We start from the raw sequence: 19,015 nt of genomic DNA on the forward strand, positions 1-19,015 counted from the left end.
AAATTGACACAAGTTTTTCTGGGTACTTGAGAAACTCTGCTCCTGTTTCTGTCATCATTACAAGCCCGTTTGGGGGAAGAAATTAGAAATAAGTTTGTAGACGTTATTGGTTCATTAGGTTTTTAGTTTTAATGACCTTGAGCCTATTAGATGTCAGCAGGACCCTTTGCAACTAAAGAAGAGCAGGTGATGAGTTCCTTTGTAAGGCCATATTTCAACATTTAAATGCAGAAATGGTTAAATTAGAATAAAGCAGCATTTAACGTTTTTCTCTCCCCACAGGTGAGGTAGGTCAGGTAAGATTGACACAGCCACTTCAAATCTGTTGGATACAGTAGTTAACTTGTTAAGATGAGAAAGTAAAGTGGCTCAAATGAAAGATTTGAAGCTCCTGAATTCTAAGCCTCCGGCTTTCTTACCTCACTTATCTTGTCTTGCAGATTGCCGTCATATGTAACACATTACACCTTAGCAAAGCCATATACAAACCCAAAAGCTTTGAGTGTAATCATAGCAAATGCAAAATGCATGTATTTATCAGTGTTCTGTCAGGGTGTCCATGATCAGTATGCTCATCGACTTTGAAAGGAGTGCTAAAACAAGATGAAATGGCAGTTAATCTCTTTATAGAAGAGTAATTTCTTAGTTACTAGAAGATGGATTAGAAAGTTTGTGTAGGTGAATGTGTTAGTTAAAAATATTCTGTCTTCATTGTCTACAACAATTTTCATTCTCTTTGGACCCAGTTCTCAGCAGAATTTGTCATAAATTCACTGGATGAATTTCAGGGTGCTGGGCTATCTTGTCTAGACTGTGCTCTTACCTAGAAAGGTTGGACCAGAAGGTCCCTTCTAACCTAGGATTCTATGATTCACTGCCAAGGTTGGAAAATGTAGTTCAGTGGGTTTATCTTGTTTAGTTTGTGCTCGCATGCACCATTCAATATGCACATTTTTTCTTTACTGCTTCCTTCTAGCTGTGTCAACATGAACTTGCAAAAAAAAAAATCTTTCATTGACTGGAGTGTTGGTTACGCTGGTCGCTGATGTTTTAAAGCTGTAGGCTTCTCTCTTGTGCTAAGAAATATCCAGATGGTTTGATTTCAGAGTAGCATCTTAGCTCTGCCAAGACAAAACTTACTGTATATACAAAGCGTTGTCGTTTTGCTACAAGGTTAAGAGTCACCAAAGTAATCCCAAGTTAAGATAGCATGGCATTTGTTTGTCCTTTACCTTGGAGATCACAGAAGCTAAGTGTGTAGGGCAGAACAAGCACACAGAGATTGTCCAGACGCAGGCTGAACTTCCATAGCAGGTCAGGCAAGACTGAATTCTGTCATCCCAAAGCCACGGGTCTCCTTTCCATGGCAAGAGGAGCAGGACAGAGAGCTCAGAAAGAAAATTGGGCTTGCTGTTTCTTCGTGACTGTTGGTACTGGTGGGTGAAAACAGTGGGAGCCAGGTGTTGCTGTTAATGTAAACCGGCCTCCTTTTCTGCAGAACTGGGTGTTTTCCCTTTGTAGGAGCCCCTTCTTTTGTAGGGCCCTCTTCAGTGGTGTCAGCAGCTTGGCTTTCCGGCTGAAGTTGGCAGCATGGCCACATTTCATCTTCTGCCTTCAGCCCCTCCTGCCTGATGCAGACTTCTTGCTTCTGTCGGTGCTTAAGATGCTCTTGGGACTTTCCCTGCTGGATGATAATGTAGAAGCTCTCGAGTCCATTGGTAACTGATCAGCCTGACAGGGTCTCAGCTAGACATAATGAATGAGTGCAGGTCTCCACATGGATGAAGTGGCAAACTCTGCCGGTAGCACTAACAGAGGTGGTGGAACCATAGCTGGGGCAATAAAGCAGCAGATGGTTTAAAAACCCAAAAAGCAGCCTTGTATATACAGGTTTGCAAACTGGTACGCCTGCTTTTATATCTCTTGGAGCTGACATGCGGTGCTTCTGTGCGTTCCCATCCCCAGGGATCCTCTCCAGCAGCTGCTTACGCTACATTAATGGCTGACTGGAGCCTTTAAACTCCTGCCCTGCCCTTCCTCCATTTACCTGCCAGCTCCATGCCAGGGCGTTTTGCAGGTACCACAGAGGCTGAATGGTGCAAATATGGCAAAAGCTGAAGCCTCATTAAAGGCACTGAGGAAACCTTCTCAGCAGATGAAGGATTAGAGAGATAACAGAGCAGGGCAAGGATTAGTTATTGCAGGAAAGTGCTTCAGTGAGCACTTCTGATACCTTGGAAGTTGGGCACTGTCCCACTTATATTTTCAAAATGCTAATCTTTTAATGTGCAGTTTTAAAGAATTTTTTTATTTTAGAGTTTTGGCAATTGTGTTTATGGAGCTGGACAAGCAGAAAAAGGGCAAGGCTTTTGAGAAGATGTGGTAAAAGTTGTGTTAGTTGCTGAGATATAGATAAGAGTATTTGGTGTAACAGAAGGGATTGTGGTGCACTGAATGTAAGTATATAATGGTTCAGCTTTAATATAGAAAAAGTATGTATTTCCTGCTAGCGGAGTAATGCACTAAGAAGTAATAGTAACTAGAAGTTACTGTTAGTAACTTGTGGGTTTGAAATACTTATAAAAGTAATGAAAGCTGGTTTTAGCATCAAGGACATCAGAGAAGCCTGACAGTGATTTTAAAGATGCAAATTTAAACTGTGACAACATTACAGTTTTCTTGATACTGTGACACGGAATCGATCTGAAATAATATTAACACATAGAACGTGTGTTCAAAGAATACTGCGAGGCTCTTTACTGATTAATATAGCTTAACTGGGCATATGGTTTAGAGCTGCGATCTACCACCCATCCTCCATCTCAGGAAGTAGAATTGTTTTTAATGTCACTCTTGTGCTGGGCACGGAGTGTGACAGGAGACGAGACGTGGCTTGATAACTCAGCAGAGTTAGAATCTAGTCTGACAGACGGCTGGTTTCACCAGACTTGCGGCAGGTTTCAGAAGATGTACTCAGCTGGGGGTTTATCAGCTGCAAGCTGTTGACTCTCTGGGCTATTATGGTCGACGTGACAGGCTTTGCAGCCTTGATAATACCAATATTTTGAACCTGGTTACCGACCAGTTGCTAGCCTTGTATTGGCAATTTTCCGTATGTGTGATTGTGAAATAGGTCTGTGTTAGTTGCAGGATAAACAGGGTTGGAAAGAGATCCCTGACACAGCGTAGCTAGGGGAGGTTGTTTCCTTGCTAAGTGATGCAAGAAAATCACTGGGGACTTCTTCTTGTGTGCCAAGAAACACAACCAGAGCTCTAAAATTGTTGTGGGCATGGGTTAGATCTAAATCAAAATGAATGATGTACCTCTAAATGGGGGAGAGCTGAGGGTCTGATTTTGCACAGTCATCAAGGATACATATGGAATCATAGAATTGTTTAGGTTGGAAAAGACCTTTAAGATCATCAAGTCCAACTGTTAATCTAACACTGCCATCCCACCACTAAACTGTGTCCCTGAGCATATATATAAAACCTTTAGCACCAAATGCTGTATGCGTGGAGCCGTTATGTTATGGGGTACAAACCAATGAATAAATTCTGTGCTGGAAAACCTGCTGCTGTTCATGGTAAGTGTGTTATCCAGAGCAGGGCCTTGTCCCAGATGCTGGTCAGTGCCAGTTCCCCCCGTTACCTGATCCTGAACTGTGGCCTTGGGATATATAGGTGGTTTCACTTAGCCTATACAAGTCTTTTGTAGCAGAGATCTTGTTGTTTGTTCAGGAATCCTTTAAGTTCTGTAGATAATAAAAATTACCTGTACACAGATATTTTCCATTTTGAATGTTTCAAATATTTGTATCTTTAACCACAGTGTTGACCAGAGCCAATTTACATGCAAAATGGGTGCTTGCTGGCAAAGTGGCCGTAGCTGTTCATCTCAGTGCTGGAGCCTTTATCTGTACACCAGAGGAAGCACTTTTTGTCTGGGAGAGCTGCTAGACATCAGCTGCAAGTATATAAAATAATCAGCCATTTCCAAGCACTGCTTTTAAGCCACTCAGGGTGTCTCTTTTTTTTGCTAAAACAAATAGAGTTGAAGTGGATAATAAGCCCTCCACATCTCAAAGTGAAAATGAATTTTTGAATACTGAAAACCAATGTGGGGATCTGAAGAGGAGTGTTTTGAAGAGTCTCTGCCCCAAGGCAGAACATGCTTTCCTTGAGCCTTTTTTTTTTTAATGCAGATTCCCCTGTAATGTCTGTGCCCCTCTAACACAAGCACTGTGGTGAGTGCAAAAGTCCAGTTCAGGGAACCTGAATCTCTAGTTCTCTTTTCCTGTGTTGCCACTGGATTGCTGTACAGTGAGACTTACTGAATATCTCTCGGTCTCAGCTTACTCTTTTCACTTAGTTAACTGTATTGCTAACTGAGCCTAACTAAGCAGATCGTTAAACAGTAGGGCTATGGAAGAATAATGTGTTACACCAGGTCCAGCAGGTTTAGATGAATGGAAATACATTCTAGAGATTAAAATCTGACAAAAGGATATGATGTTGGAAATCATCCAGCATCACCAACTGGGGCCACTACGATTTTGAATCACAGTAAACTGTGCAGGTATGCTGTAAGTTCTGCAACCTGCCTTTCCCCTCTTTTTATAAATTCCTGTGTGCACCTCAGTTGCAATTGAGATGTTTTGATTATGAACTGATGTGGAAGAATTAAAAAAAAAAAAAAATTCACAGCAAAGCTGGTTTCCTTTGCCTCCAGCCAGCTTTCAAATTGGATTTGTGTTATCCTGAAGACTCTCTTCAGGAGGTCTTACACCTGCAGATCTGACAACGAGGTGACTTGGTGAAGGAAGAAAACTCTCCCCCCTGCAAGGAAGGGATACTTGGGTCTGTTGGTGTGGAGCAAGCTGCTTTGCTGATATAAAAAGAGCATTTCTCTAAGTTCTTCTTTTTTCCAAAAGCGAGGTGGAGAGAGATGCTGTTCTGCAGCAGGCATTCAGACAGGCACGCATTAAGCAGACAATCTCTCCAACACAGTGTACGTTTCCAAGGAATTTCAGGGAACATCTCCTTCCTGTCGGCAGAGATGATAAAATAGCATCTGACATTCAGGGCTTTTATTGTACTGCGTGCAACACGCGAGCTCAAGCAGAATAACAGCAGCATGGACCCACCTTCAGCCACTGCAATGAGAGGCGGCTGATCAGCCCAAGCACTGCAGGTTTTGTGCTGCAAGCTTGCCCAAAGCCAGGCTGCGATGAGGATAATGCTAGAATCAGATGATGCGTGAGAGGCTGCTTCACAAAACCTTTCTGATCAAGTTGCCCCAAAACCAGGAGTTAGATGCTGCTTAGCGAGATTTGTGGTGTGGTTTAGAGTTGGGGGATGTCTGGGTCCTGAATGCGATGCTGTAGCTAGGTGAAACACTGATGAGGGCTGTTCCACTTGATTTCAAACCCACAGTGAAACAGCTTGTTTACAGCAAGCCCTTCACTGCACGGTGACAAAAGGAGAAATGGGAATTCTTCAAGCTGTGTTCCAGCTTGTGAATTCTCTTTAGGTAGCAGCTGATTTGAATCCCTACATTTTTTTCTGCAAATGAACGCTGCAGGTTTTCTTCTCTGCAGACTACACTGCTCAAATGAGAGTTTTCTGAGAAATTACGATTTGCCCTTTTTCCTCTCAGATTTCATGCTTGTGGCTAATATCTCATTGGAGATACAGTTGTTCAGATTATATTGTCTATTATCCAAATACGACATCCCACTCACCCACTTTAAAGTCTAATCCAAGAGAAGAGCCTGTTGTGTCAACGTGTTACTGTGGGTTTTTTTCTTTCTTTTCCATCGCTGCATCCTCCCAAAAGAAAAATAAATTGCTTATCTACTTCTGAATCTTATTCCCAGTGACAGATATTGCAGGATACTTCTTCATGCCTTTTGGCAACCACATTTTAAGAAGAGGACGACACAGTTATGCACAGCAATGGCTGCACAGGCCAGGGGAGCACTGAGTCAGCTTCTTCGTATGTTTTTTTTACATTAAAGCCTTAATTTGGCCTAATAAAGTGTTTAAGTAGAGCTATATTATCCTTCCTGGAACCCAATTTGGTTGTCTTTTAAATGTGAAGTATTAACTAGAACAAATTAATACAACTTTGAGTGTGAATGAAGATGATGCACTTGATCATGTCGAGGGAGGTGATTCTGCCCCTCTACTCTGCTCTGGTGAGACCTCAGCTGGAGCCCTGCATCCAGCGCTGGAGCCCTCAGCACAAGAAGGACATGGAACTGTTAGAGCAGGTCCAGAGGAGGGCTACGAAAATGATCTGAGGGCTGGAGCACCTCTCCTATGAGGCCAGGCTGAGGGAGTTGGGTTTGTTCAGCCTGGAGAAGAGAAGGCTGCGGAGAGACCTGATTGCGGCCTCTCAGTACCTAAAGGGGCCTATAGGAAAGATGGGGAAAATCTTTTTAGCAGGGACAGCTGAGACAGAACAAGGGGTAATGGTTTTAAACTGAAGCAGGGCAGGATTAGACTGGATATAAGGAAGAAATTCTTTACAATGAGGGTAGTGAAACACTGGAATGGGTTGCCCAGAGAGGTGGTGGAGGCCCCATCCCTGGAAACATTCAAGACCAGGTTGGACGGGGCCCTGAGCAACCTGATCTAGTTAGCGGTGTCCCTGCTCACTGCAGGGGGGTTGGACTCGATGACCTCTAGGGGTCCCTTCCAACCCAAAACATTCTATGATTCTATGATCTGAAATTTGTTGTCGCTAGTCTGCTGTCTGAGGTTCTGTTTAAAGCTTACAGTCTTCATATGACACGCTTTGGAGAACCAAGTGTCATTTTGAAATTAACTTGCTTTTAATATTGTTTTAAATCGTCATATGAAGAAAATTATGTATGCACAAGTGTAACTCAGATCTTCTCAAGAGGGGCACACGCAGCAGCGGTTTGTGAGAGCCACTCGCAGCCAGTAGCCGTGGCTGCATGCGAGGGCTGAGCCAGGTCTGAGTGAGCTCAGGCTGGTCCCATCACCTCTGAGCCGGGCTCCCAAGCATCACCTGTGCTTGGAAATGGTCCTGCTTTGCAGCAGCAGGAAGAGTCTAGGCTTATCATGGGGATCTCAGCCCGAGTTGTATGTGATAGACAGATAAAAGGGAAGCTGGGCTGCAGCCAGTGTCTGTGGTTGTTATCGGTGCTCACCCAAAGCAAGCTCTGGGTCTCCCATCAGCACACAGTGTAACTCTGTCTTTGGAAGGATGCAAGTCCCCCACCTCAACCTTGAAATACCAAGTAATTCCATCACCAGTGAAACAGAAAATTGAGTCACCTGCTTCAAAGAATGAGAAAGGAAAGCATTTCACGTTTTGTTAATTGGCTTTTTTATTTTTTTTTTCTTCTCCTTCCACACTGAGGTGAGAACTAGAGAGGAAAAATATTAAGGGTACAGAGATCACAGAATATTGTCGACATTGTTAGTGTGACGGGACAATATATTTTTGGAGCCTTTATGCAGTGCTAGATAGAGAAAAGAAGCAGGACTCTGGGAAACAGATACTCCGCTCAGTCTGGCATTGTGGCGGTGCTGGAAATTAGAAATCAGGTAATAGGATTTTTCTGTCTGGATCAGCCTCTGGCTGTCTTCAATATGTTCAGGAAATCACTACATCTCTGCTTCCATTTCCTTGGCTGTCAAATGAACATAATGATAACTACCTCCTCTGAGTGCTTGTGCTTCATTAGAGCAATAAAACATTTTGGAGGAAGGAATCATAGATCTGTGATTTATTAATCCAGCAAGGTCAGACTGAATTCTCTGTAAACAGCTGAAGAAATGGCAGAATGAGGGAAAGGTCTCCTGGAGCTGAGCAGAGGCCAATGCTTGGCATGCTGCTGTTGCACAGGATTGCCAGAGAAGGTGAAGCAGATCTTTCCAGCCCTGTCTGAACAGGGGGGCAGCTAAAACCAAAGTATTTTTGTTTCTCGCCTGCCACGTATCACCTCATTGCAGCGAGTCCTTTGAGCGTTCAATGCAGTAGTCTGCTGGGTTTTTTTCAGAAGGTTTTGCTTGTTCAGTTCTTCTGTGTGGATGTTTTATTAAGATGCTCTGCCTGGCTTTCTCTGTACGTATGACTAGTTGTGACATGATTTTATGCTTGAACACAATAAAATAAAATGAGTCAAGGAGATAAGATACTGAGATAAACAGATGAGCGATGTTTATAAACCACAATAGTCTCCTAAATTTGATAACCATCAGTTCTAGCCAATATACCCCATGGTGCTAAAGAAAGAAGAAATCAATATTGCAGAAGCTTTTACAGAAAATTTATGAGCGCACTTTGTTCAGGAGCAGTTCATGAAGATTGAAGCATAGCTAGCACTCTGTACTTACTTATGAAAGGGCTTACAGAGAAGTCCCTTGTTGAATTCACAAACTGTTTCAGGGAATTAAATTGGGGAATATGGAAATGGACTTTTAAATTTTTTTTTTCATGTATTAGTGTATGCCCAGAAGAAGAAAGTGCTGTAATAAATTATCAAACTCCTTTGAGTAATGTGGCCGAATAGACAATAACAGTGAAGCACCATCCCTGCCAAAGTTATTAAGCATACCTGCTCAAGTTTGTATTTTATGGGATAAGTGGATTAGTATGGACTGGTTTTCTAATAGGAATTTCCCCCACACTCCCACCCACCCCCAAACCCTTAAAATAGACTTCTGCTGTATTTAAGTACTACTTTCCAATTAAGAAATGGATACTTACATGCGTAAGTCAGGATGTTCTTTCAATAAGCAGGGAAGCCATTTTCTGTGTCACAATGTGATGCTTATTCTGCCTTTCAGGATTTGATCCCTGTTTCATGTATTATGTACTATTAACATTGCTAAGCAAGTGTTGCCATGCTGTTTCCTTGCTGGAGAGGGTGCCAGGCACATGGACATGGGACTTCATCCCAGGCTGCAGCCATGGATAGCTGCTGTAGTGGTGAAAAAGGTACCTTATCCCTCGTAAAGCCACACAGGACTCCCATGTGGTCCTACTCACAGCTGTGAACTAGAACTTAATAACGTAAAGGAGAACACATAGGTAAGAACGGTTGGTGGGAAGAGTTACCATGCATTGAGAAATGGTTGTGAATTGTCAGTGAGTGGAAATAGAGACTCTGAAGACAGGGGAGAGCAGAGTTAAACGAAGCTGGCTCTTGTTCTTCCCTGCTCATCATACAGTTTTTGATGTAACATGTTCAGATGAGTTTCTGGTGCTGTCAAGGCAGATGATTAAGTGCCAAATAAACTCTGTGCAAGGTAAATTCTGCCTTATCTCAATACAACTGGGAACCAAAGAAATAAGGCTGCTCTCAGCCAGCTTAAAAAAATTAACATTTAAAAAATGAGCAAGAAGAGCTGCATGCTGCTGGCTGCTGTGTGTGAGGTGGTGTTACCGAGAAGCAGCAGTCATCTCTTCATGCACCGGCTCAGCCTGGTGAGGGACAGCTGTGGCACTGTTCCCAGCATAGGCATTTGGGTGATAGAGGTGCTTTGTATCCCATTTGCTCTCTTCGTGAGAGTTACTTACTCAGATCATTACCTTTATGCTGTATTTTGCCTGCTGCTTCTGCATTATAGAGAGAACTACGATTTTCATTCACAAGGCATTTAAGCAAATCCTCATGGCTAAAGCGAAAGGGGGGATGCTGCTCTGGGCAGCTGTAAAGGTGAAGCTGTTGGAGGGTCACAGTGGTGGTCAGTGGAGGCAGCCCCTGACACCCGGTGCCAGGCTGGGCTGCATACGGCACCTCTCACGTAAAGGTAGGGAGCTCCCCTGTGCACGGGGGACGTGGTGGTGGGGGAGGTATTCATGTGGCTGCGTGGATGGGAGGTTTGTCTCCCTCTCTGTGCAGTGAGACTGACTTCTTATGCATACTTCACCAGCTTTATCCAGTCTTGGTGAAAAGCATCAAAAATCAGGACAACCTTTGGTTGAACAGATCGCCTTCTCAGTTACACCCATGGTGCACCTTTTTGCCATGCTGCGCCACAATGTCTCCCTCATATTTATCTTCATTTTGTGCTGGTAGCGTACTGGAGCACAAAACTCCACAACAGCACAGGAGAACTAGGTTTGGAGGGTGTCCTTGTAACACCCCAGCCTGGGAGCCTTGACCTGCTTCTCTGCATAAGATGACAGTAAGAATTGTCAAAAGAGAGAATAGATCAGGCTTTGGATGTGTGATTGGTTCACTTCATTTGGAATACTATTTTGAAATGATTTCTTATTCTTGAATATCAAGTAGCCTCAGCAGCTTTAAGTTGCAGCTAAGACAAAACAGGCTGGGTTTGCATCTCCAGTGTTGCTCAGTTGAAACGTGTAAAAACACATCTGCTTTAATAATTTTTATTTTGTTGTGTTTCATGCTATTAAGTGTCATTGAAGCAAAATTCTCTTGTATGGTTGTCCAAAGTGCTTCATTTTTAATGTTTATCCTTTTCTCTTTGCTTTCTTTAGGGAGATTGGTTTAAGATTTCATTGGTAATTACAGGCATTGGTGCTACTTTATTAGTGCTCCCTGTGCACTGTGCTTTGCAGGTCATGGGTTTCACATTTTCTACCTCCGAGAGACCTCTGCAGCCACACTGAGCACTTGCTTGGTCCCTTCCTGTACTGCAGGGGAAGGAGGTATTGGGCTGGAAAGCAGTAAAGGGAAAACAACACCAAAACTACATGTAAACACCTATCTCTGCTCACTGGCAGTAATTTTTTGCCCTAAGGCAAGGTGACAGTGACACGTCCTCACACCAGGAGTCAGCTAGGCACGATCGATATAGGCAAGAGGAACAGATATATACATAACAGATCCAGGAAAAGCGTATGTTTACGAGTCATGATGGTACATGGCATTAGGAACCTCTCCAGCTGCTGGCAGATGACCTGACACTTAGCAGGGCTGGCTGCTTCTTGTTGTACAGTGGGGACAGAGTAATGCTACTAAAGACCTCCAGAGAGAGATGGGATCACTCATATAGCACAAGTGCACCCAATCAAAAGGTTAAGGTAAAGCAAAGGATCTCCATGCTTTGTTTAAAAAACCACAGGTGTTCTTTGTGTACCTTGTTTTAAGTTGAAGCTCTGGTTTCCCAGAAACCAAGCTGTCTGGGACTTGACCTTTCTGTGTGGTTGTTTACTGCATTTGCTTGTGATTTCTGTGTAGTCGCCTCACTGTTTCCCTGCTGCGGCTGGAAACGGGCACTGCAGCATCTCCGCCTTTGCCTAGGAGTAGTCTGATGCCAGACTTCATGAGGGCATTGGTCACAAGCTATAATTTAGATGTTAACACCCTTTCAGCAATAAAAAGCATTACTTTGATCTCTCCCCGGGAATTGTCCAGTCCTTTTGCATGCACGCTCCTTTCTTCTCATCTCACTTTTAACGGTTTTCTTGCCATGGCGTTGTTTTGTTGAATCATACCTATGAAAGTGTATTTTCTTCTTCCCTGTTCGCTCACTCCTGTCGTTCACACTTTTTTTCTTCTTGCTACTCTTACTAAAATGTCTCTCCTTCAATCTTGTTTTCCTTTAAATATTTGAATAATTAACAACAGTAGGCACAGAAAGATTTCTGTTGATGTGAACTGTATTGGTAAGTGTTTGACATGGCTTGCTGAGTAGGGAAGGGGGGGCAGTGGGGAGCGACTTTAATCAGCAGCGGCTTTCCAGCACTTCCTTGGCTTCCTGTTTGCAAGGAGAGCTTTCAGACAGCCTTTCCGGTGTTCCTCTAATCTTTAAATGCATGTTTTCCAAATGTGTTCCACAGGTGCCAACAAAAAAGCTGAAGAAATATGAGAGAGAGTACCAAACAATGCGCGAGAGTCAGCTGCAGCAGGAAGATCCTATGGACAGATACAAGGTACGGGAGATGCTATATGGGAGCCTGTTTCATTGGCTAAAACCCGTGGGGAGTGACCTGGTTCCAGTGGTTAAGCAGAGGTGCGTGTATGGCGTTCACCTCTCTGGGAGATGCCAATGCAGATCTTAGGGAAGTTAAGCGGCAGGTGAAACTCATCCCCTTTCTTGAGCAAGCACTTTGAACGCTTGGACTTAGTGTTTTTTCCAGGAATATTTCAATCACAATTTGTAACTCTCAAGACATCTGCAAGTAGCCACATATAATATTTTTCTTCTTTCAGTTTATATGTTTGTAGGTAACTCTCCTGCTGTTGCACTTTTACGGGAGATCTTCATGAGACGCAGAAACAAAGGGTGATTCTCAGCTACAGACACAAAAAGGAGAAAGTACACATTGTTCTAGCACGAGCTGTGTGCAGTGGCATCCACAGAGACTTTTGGAAGATGAACTCTTCCTTGACTGATATGATCCTTGTTATTCATCTCTGTTTATATCAAGCGTTAGTAATTTTTTGTTAATATAATGCCTAGTATGGTGGGACCCAGAGCTCTCCTAGGCTCCCAAGGTACTACTGCAATAGAATTGCTAGTGATAAATACCCTGCTTTAAAGCAGCAGAGAAATAAAGGTTCAGTTATTAATACGATAGCTTGATAGTTCACCAAAAAAAATAGTTCTTTAATTTTGGATGAGCATTGCTTATCTTTCCAATGTATTTGCTTTTATTGTCACTGCTACATTCTGTTGCCATAGATTTTTGTGTGATGGAGGCTCTGCCTCTAGGCATATACTTCACTTAGTGTTCAGGATCCATTTATTGCTTACGCTGTTCTGAAAAATTCAGTTTTCTTTAGGTGAAGCTGCCAGAGACGAAGCACTTTACTGCCCATTGCCCAAGTGAGCTGGGGACTGGCATTGCGTACATATATATATATATATTTACCTGTACTGTTTTCCTGCTGTTCTTCATTGTGCCTTAATATGTTATGTGATGTTGAAGTTGGTACAGAGTCTACCAGGAGTGTGGAGTAGTGAATAATCATACAGGGTGCAACAGGTTTACGTGGTCTGTGAACGTAAGGGAAGCACACCATGGTCAGAAAACCACGGTGTGAAAACCTGTAGTGAAAGACTATGCCATAATTTATGAATGTGATGAGATAGAGTTACAGGTACAGACAAAGTAAAACTGACTTTTGGGTTTTTTTAAGTATTTACCTGTGAAAAAATATGTTTTGAGTGTAGTTCTTTTGATGTCAAAGGGTGTTGATTTTCTTGTTTGTGAGAACTGGGACTGCCGTAGCAGCCAAGAGCCAATAGTGAGTATGACCTATTTAGAAAAAAACACAACTTGCTGCTGACTAAGTGTTTTTCCAGTGGTTCGCTTATAGTACTGTGGAATTAAAATAATACCTAGAAAACAAACAAGACTTCTTTAAAGCTCTGTGGAAGCATATTAACTAGTTAATCTTGAGTGATGGGTGGTGAAGAACATTATCCCCAAGCTGCAAGTGAGTATATAGAAAGTGACTCTGGCCACAGTTTATGTGAGTCACTGTCACAGACAAGATCGCAGCCTGGGGTTTTGGCTTGCACTTCTGCAACTCACTGTGTGATCTTTTTATTAAGCCAGATTGGGTCTGATCTTCTTAGCAACGCTGTGATTAGAGAGAGAGTCCCTGTAACCAGTTAGTTGCACATTAAGTTCAAAGTTCGGACGCATTCTTCAGCTGATGGGTGTCATGGAGAAATGCTTGTAAGTGCTGTCTGTTCCTTGTCTTGCGTGTTGCGTCAAGCTGAGGTTGGTAGGAATCGACATTTCAAGAGCGTTTCCAAAGGGAAGCAAGAAACGCAAACTGTGTGGCTCCCTCGCAGGCAGAAAGTGGAGAGCCAGCCTTGCTTGTCCCTTAAATGATCGTTCTGCAGCCCGTGTGTTTAGAAATGCATTTCATTTTGGCAGCATCAGTGCTAGACTTTGCCCAGTCGGGCTTGGTTTGGGAAAGGACTGAGTCTACGCTGTTGCAAAGCCAGTATTGCCTCTGAGTGCGGCGTTGCTGTCAGCTTCCTCTGGCCTTTTGCGCGCTCCATGTGGGCCATGCCCTAAAGGCCTACACTGTTGTAGTTTTTACAGTTTCTCTTCCCAGAGCAAAAAATGAGGTTTTGGTTTACTGCCCGGGAAGGGGATGTTGCTTGGACGGGATCGCTAGAGTGGAGATCCCTGCAGAATATTCCTCTTGTAGGTCAAGAAGGAAACAAGCTTTCAGTCTGTTGGTAGCTTTTAGTTATAGTTGTTGGAGTTTCTGTTGTTTGCAGCATGTTACGGTTTTTATTGCCAATAGAGGTTCATCAGGACCACAGACACAGTGGCACTTCCGAGTTGCAGTGATGAAGGATGTCTTGAGCAAGACCTGTGACCTGGCCCCCAGTGGGAACAGCAGGAGATGGGCTGTGCGCTGCGCTGGGGTGGGAGCAGCCGCTGCCCTGGCAGTGGGGCCCCTGCTGCAGGGTGCTCTCCTCCTCCTGGCCCATCCCTGCTGTGCTGTGAGGTGGGGAGGGAACTTGTGGGAGCCAGCACAGCTCTCGCGGGTGGGCCTGACGTTCAGCCAGGCCCCAGGGGGAGACCAGGACTGAACCAGAGCAGTGCGAGAGCGTGGCATGCTTCTTCCTCTCCTCCCCAGCGCTCGGGTCCAGGCAGTGTTCCCGAGCATGGGAACGGTGGGGCTGAGCAGCCTCCTCAGAGACGCCGGGGAAGAGATGCTTACAGTATGTCTGGGCAGGGTGCTCCTCTGATCCCACCAACCCCAAACTCTCCGTAGGCTCCAGAAAAGGGCTGTTCTTGCAACATCCGGCCTGCCATTAACCAGTCGCGTTTTCTTGACAGGTTACATTCATGTGCTACAGTAAGCTGTGTTACATGCCACAGGAGTTCCCGCCCAGCTCGTATTTTACATGTTGACTGTGATTTGACTTACCAAAGAACAGTATTAAAGAGTGCCATTATTTTTGGTGTTTCTTTCCTTCTGTATTTAGAGGTATTATTTAGTAAAAGTGTATTTTTTTATGGACACCTTTTCACTTTACTTTCCATTGCTTATAACAAATTATCACTCACATTTTTGTCAGATAGGCTTTTAAGAAGTAAATACATTCTGAATTGCTGTTTGTCACCGAATTTCATGACTTTTGGTTAACATAAATTACAAATTGCCTATAGAAGCCAGGAGGAAAAGTGAGTTGCGTGTGCAGAAAAAATAGCAATATAGTTCAGATTGATATTTTTCTATATATTAGGGTTTTTTTTCTGTGTTTGAGAACATCTCATGTAACAGGGTTTTGATTTACGTGATGAAAAATTGCCAGAGTTGGGCTTGGGACTTCTTGATTTACAATAAAGAGGACATAACCCTACAAAGAAGGGCTGGAGATTTGCAAGCAGACCCTGCTTGTGCACACAGTTCTGTTCTGAGGGTAGAAGCGCCTTTTCCTCTGTGGTCCTTGTTGTGCAACGGAGAAGTTGTCTCGCTGAATAAATGTGTAATTTGGACATAATAGCCTTTTGCGTGTTTGAAGTGGAAGCAAAAATTAATACACTGGTCATTGTAATTCAGAGTCATGGTAACTGAATGGTAACCATCATGAGGGAAAACGTAAGGTAATTCTTGATGTGGGTCGTTGTTTGTTTGTGGTTTTCTAAAAAAAATGTGCTGGGGCACTTTTGGGAATGCTTCAGAATCAACAAACAGAAAACGCAAACCACCTCTGGGAGCCTCTGTGTTGCTTCCCATGAGAGGTTTTCCTGGATAGCTTGCTGTAAAAGCCTTTTGCATTTCTAGATGGAGGTTCACAGGGTTTTCCTTCAGAGCTCCTCTGCAACCAAGAGCCCCCTTCCAGTGAGTTTACGAAGACTTCAGTTTGCTCACATCCAGAAAAGTGCATTTTAATCATTGTTTTCATTCCACCATTGAACTGTTCATGCCCAAAGATCTGGGCTTGGGGTGTTTGCTCATCAGAAGCTGTGACACTGAGTTGCTTAACAAGGTTTGTGACTCGTTACGCCCCGCTTGAGCAGCAGCACAGAGAGGATGCATCATCGCCACTAATCTTGTCAGGAGTTGCTCCTTGGTGCTGGCCAGAAGGGAGCAGAGGGTGGAGTTCAGCCTTTCAGTCTTCCTGGGCTTGCCTCCTACTTTCAAATTTGCCTTCTTCTTTCCATCCAGTGTGTGATGGAAGCTGGAGTATATCCTCTTTAAAACCTAGAACCAAAAACCCACTGAAGAAGCTGCAAAGGGGTTTGTTTTTTTTTTTTTTTGGCTGTTTTTGTTGGTATTAAAAATTATTTTATATCCTGTTTTCACTGTCTTTACACCAATGGTTGAAAGCAGTATTTGGTCTGTGACTTTACAGGAGGTAAGTTTATTTGTGTTTGTTATGTATCAGCGGTGTTTGTCCCTTTTGGAAATGCAGTATCCTCCTTTTAAAAGCTAACCAGAGTTCACCAGCTGCCTTTTGTAACCGGAAGGAGGAATTTGGGAAAGAGGAATCTCTTATTTTACTGATTGTAGAAACTGAGCAATGCCGAAGAGAAGGAAATCGTTGTCGTAGTCAGTAAACTGTTAGTGGTGTGCAGAGAAAAGACAGGAAGCTGTCTGTTTACACCCAGGACAGCTAGCAGGTCTGACGAGTTGGCTTATGCCAGGTTACAAAACGCTGTCTGTGATGCGAGTCCTGCTGTAAAAAACCAGCTCCATCTGTTGAACTTTATGCCATTGCGAATGGTATTTTCTAAAACCCTGTGAATATTTCAGAGCCATTGAAAATAGTTTGCTACGTATGAGAAGCACTATTTGCTATTTTTGTCTTTACTGTGTAATGTTAGGTTTTATTTAGACTTAAGCAGATTAAGAGTTTCCCCTTGAGGAAGGAGGCAGTTTCTCCCTGCTAGATCTGGGGGGAGGAGCTGGAAAAGACAACCCATCTAATCGTGCATATTGCCCTGTGTGGAGGAAGAGTAAAGGTGGCCCTAGAAGAGACTTTCAGCTGGAAATTAAAAGTATGGTGAACGACATAAAAACATCTCTTAGCTATTGACTGGATGCCCAAGGTAAGAGATCTTTAAGTTACTAAAAACGTGCCATGTAAATTCTAGTTTAAGAGGAGGATAGCGCATTTCCAACCACGTAGCTTGCTTACCCACTTGTCTGTGAATGCAAAGCAGGAACTTCGAACTTCACATTGTGCGGCTTGCTTTGCGGACACTGAAGCTTTTGGCAAAAGCATAGCAAAAATGTTAAAGCAAACTTCTTTCTGGTTATTCTGTGGAAGTCTTAAGAATTGGCTGATTTCTATCTCTAAGCAACATCCCTATGAGAAAGTATTGGTGCTGCAGCACCTGGCAGCAATACTACCCTGATCTAGTCCCCATTTTTAGGTGAAATCAAGTCACTTTCTGACAGCTGCTCAGTGGCAGAGCTGTGTCTATAAAAACCCGCATTTCCAAGATGGTCTGAACAAAATACAGAAATGAAGACGCATTGGAGCCTTTTAATATTATTATTATTATTATTATTATTATTATGGAGACGCCGGGGAAGAGATGCTTACAGTACGTCTGGGCAGGGTGCTCCTCTCATCCCACCAACCCCAAACTCTCTGTAGGCTCCAGAAAAGGGCTGTTCTTGCAACGTCTGGCCTGCCATTAACCAGTCGCGTTTTCTTGACAGGTTACATTCATGTGCTACAGTAAGCTGTGTTACATGCCACAGGAGTTCCCGCCCAGCTCGTATTTTACATGTTGACTGTGATTTGACTTACCAAAGAACAGTATTAAAGAGTGCCATTATTTTTGGTGTTTCTTTCCTTCTGTATTTAGAGGTATTATTTAGTAAAAGTGTATTTTTTTATGGACACCTTTTCACTTTACTTTCCATTGCTTATAACAAATTATCACTCACATTTTTGTCAGATAGGCTTTTAAGAAGTAAATACATTCTGAATTGCTGTTTGTCACCGAATTTCATGACTTTTGGTTAACATAAATTACAAATTGCCTATAGAAGCCAGGAGGAAAAGTGAGTTGCGTGTGCAGAAAAAATAGCAATATAGTTCAGATTGATATTTTTCTATATATTAGGGTTTTTTTTCTGTGTTTGAGAACATCTCATGTAACAGGGTTTTGATTTACGTGATGAAAAATTGCCAGAGTTGGGCTTAGGACTTCTTGATTTACAATAAAGAGGACATAACCCTACAAAGAAGGGCTGGAGATTTGCAAGCAGACCCTGCTTGTGCACACAGTTCTGTTCTGAGGGTAGAAGCGCCTTTTCCTCTGTGGTCCTTGTTGTGCAACGGAGAAGTTGTCTCGCTGAATAAATGTGTAATTTGGACATAATAGCCTTTTGCGTGTTTGAAGTGGAAGCAAAAATTAATACACTGGTCATTGTAATTCAGAGTCATGGTAACTGAATGGTAACCATCATGAGGGAAAACGTAAGGTAATTCTTGATGTGGGTCGTTGTTTGTTTGTGGTTTTCTAAAAAAAATGTGCTGGGGCACTTTTGGGAATGCTTCAGAATCAACAAACAGAAAACGCAAACCACCTCTGGGAGCCTCTGTGTTGCTTCCCATGAGAGGTTTTCCTGGATAGCTTGCTGTAAAAGCCTTTTGCATTTCTAGATGGAGGTTCACAGGGTTTTCCTTCAGAGCTCCTCTGCAACCAAGAGCCCCCTTCCAGTGAGTTTACGAAGACTTCAGTTTGCTCACATCCAGAAAAGTGCATTTTAATCATTGTTTTCATTCCACCATTGAACTGTTCATGCCCAAAGATCTGGGGTTGGGGTGTTTGCTCATCAGAAGCTGTGACACTGAGTTGCTTAACAAGGTTTGTGACTCGTTACGCCCCGCTTGAGCAGCAGCACAGAGAGGATGCATCATCGCCACTAATCTTGTCAGGAGTTGCTCCTTGGTGCTGGCCAGAAGGGAGCAGAGGGTGGAGTTCAGCCTTTCAGTCTTCCTGGGCTTGCCTCCTACTTTCAAATTTGCCTTCTTCTTTCCATCCAGTGTGTGATGGAAGCTGGAGTATATCCTCTTTAAAACCTAGAACCAAAAACCCACTGAAGAATCTGCAACGGGG

At 43.3% G+C, this 19,015-nt stretch overlaps 2 protein-coding genes across 2 annotated transcripts in view; both read left to right on the forward strand.

The window, feature by feature from the left end:
• The window catches only part of RABGAP1L (RAB GTPase activating protein 1 like), a 224,685-nt gene extending 209,974 nt beyond the window's left edge, over positions 1-14,711 (forward strand). Inside the window, exons 20-21 of the mRNA XM_035898056.1 lie at positions 11,795-11,887; positions 12,168-14,711. Of these exons, the coding sequence (XP_035753949.1) occupies positions 11,795-11,887; positions 12,168-12,182 (108 nt within the window). The 3' untranslated portion in view covers positions 12,183-14,711. The remainder of the gene's footprint in view (positions 1-11,794; positions 11,888-12,167) is intronic.
• A 1,293-nt stretch (positions 14,712-16,004) lies between these two features.
• Positions 16,005-19,015, forward strand: part of LOC118452691 (rab GTPase-activating protein 1-like) — a 15,024-nt gene continuing 12,013 nt past the window's right edge. The window contains exon 1 of the mRNA XM_035898068.1: positions 16,005-16,293. Coding sequence (XP_035753961.1) covers positions 16,255-16,293 — 39 coding nt within the window. The 5' untranslated portion in view covers positions 16,005-16,254. The remainder of the gene's footprint in view (positions 16,294-19,015) is intronic.

Source organism: Egretta garzetta, unplaced genomic scaffold, assembly GCF_000687185.1.
Source record: "Egretta garzetta isolate BGI_Z169 unplaced genomic scaffold, ASM68718v1 scaffold187, whole genome shotgun sequence".
NCBI classification, from domain to species: Eukaryota; Metazoa; Chordata; class Aves; order Pelecaniformes; family Ardeidae; genus Egretta; species Egretta garzetta.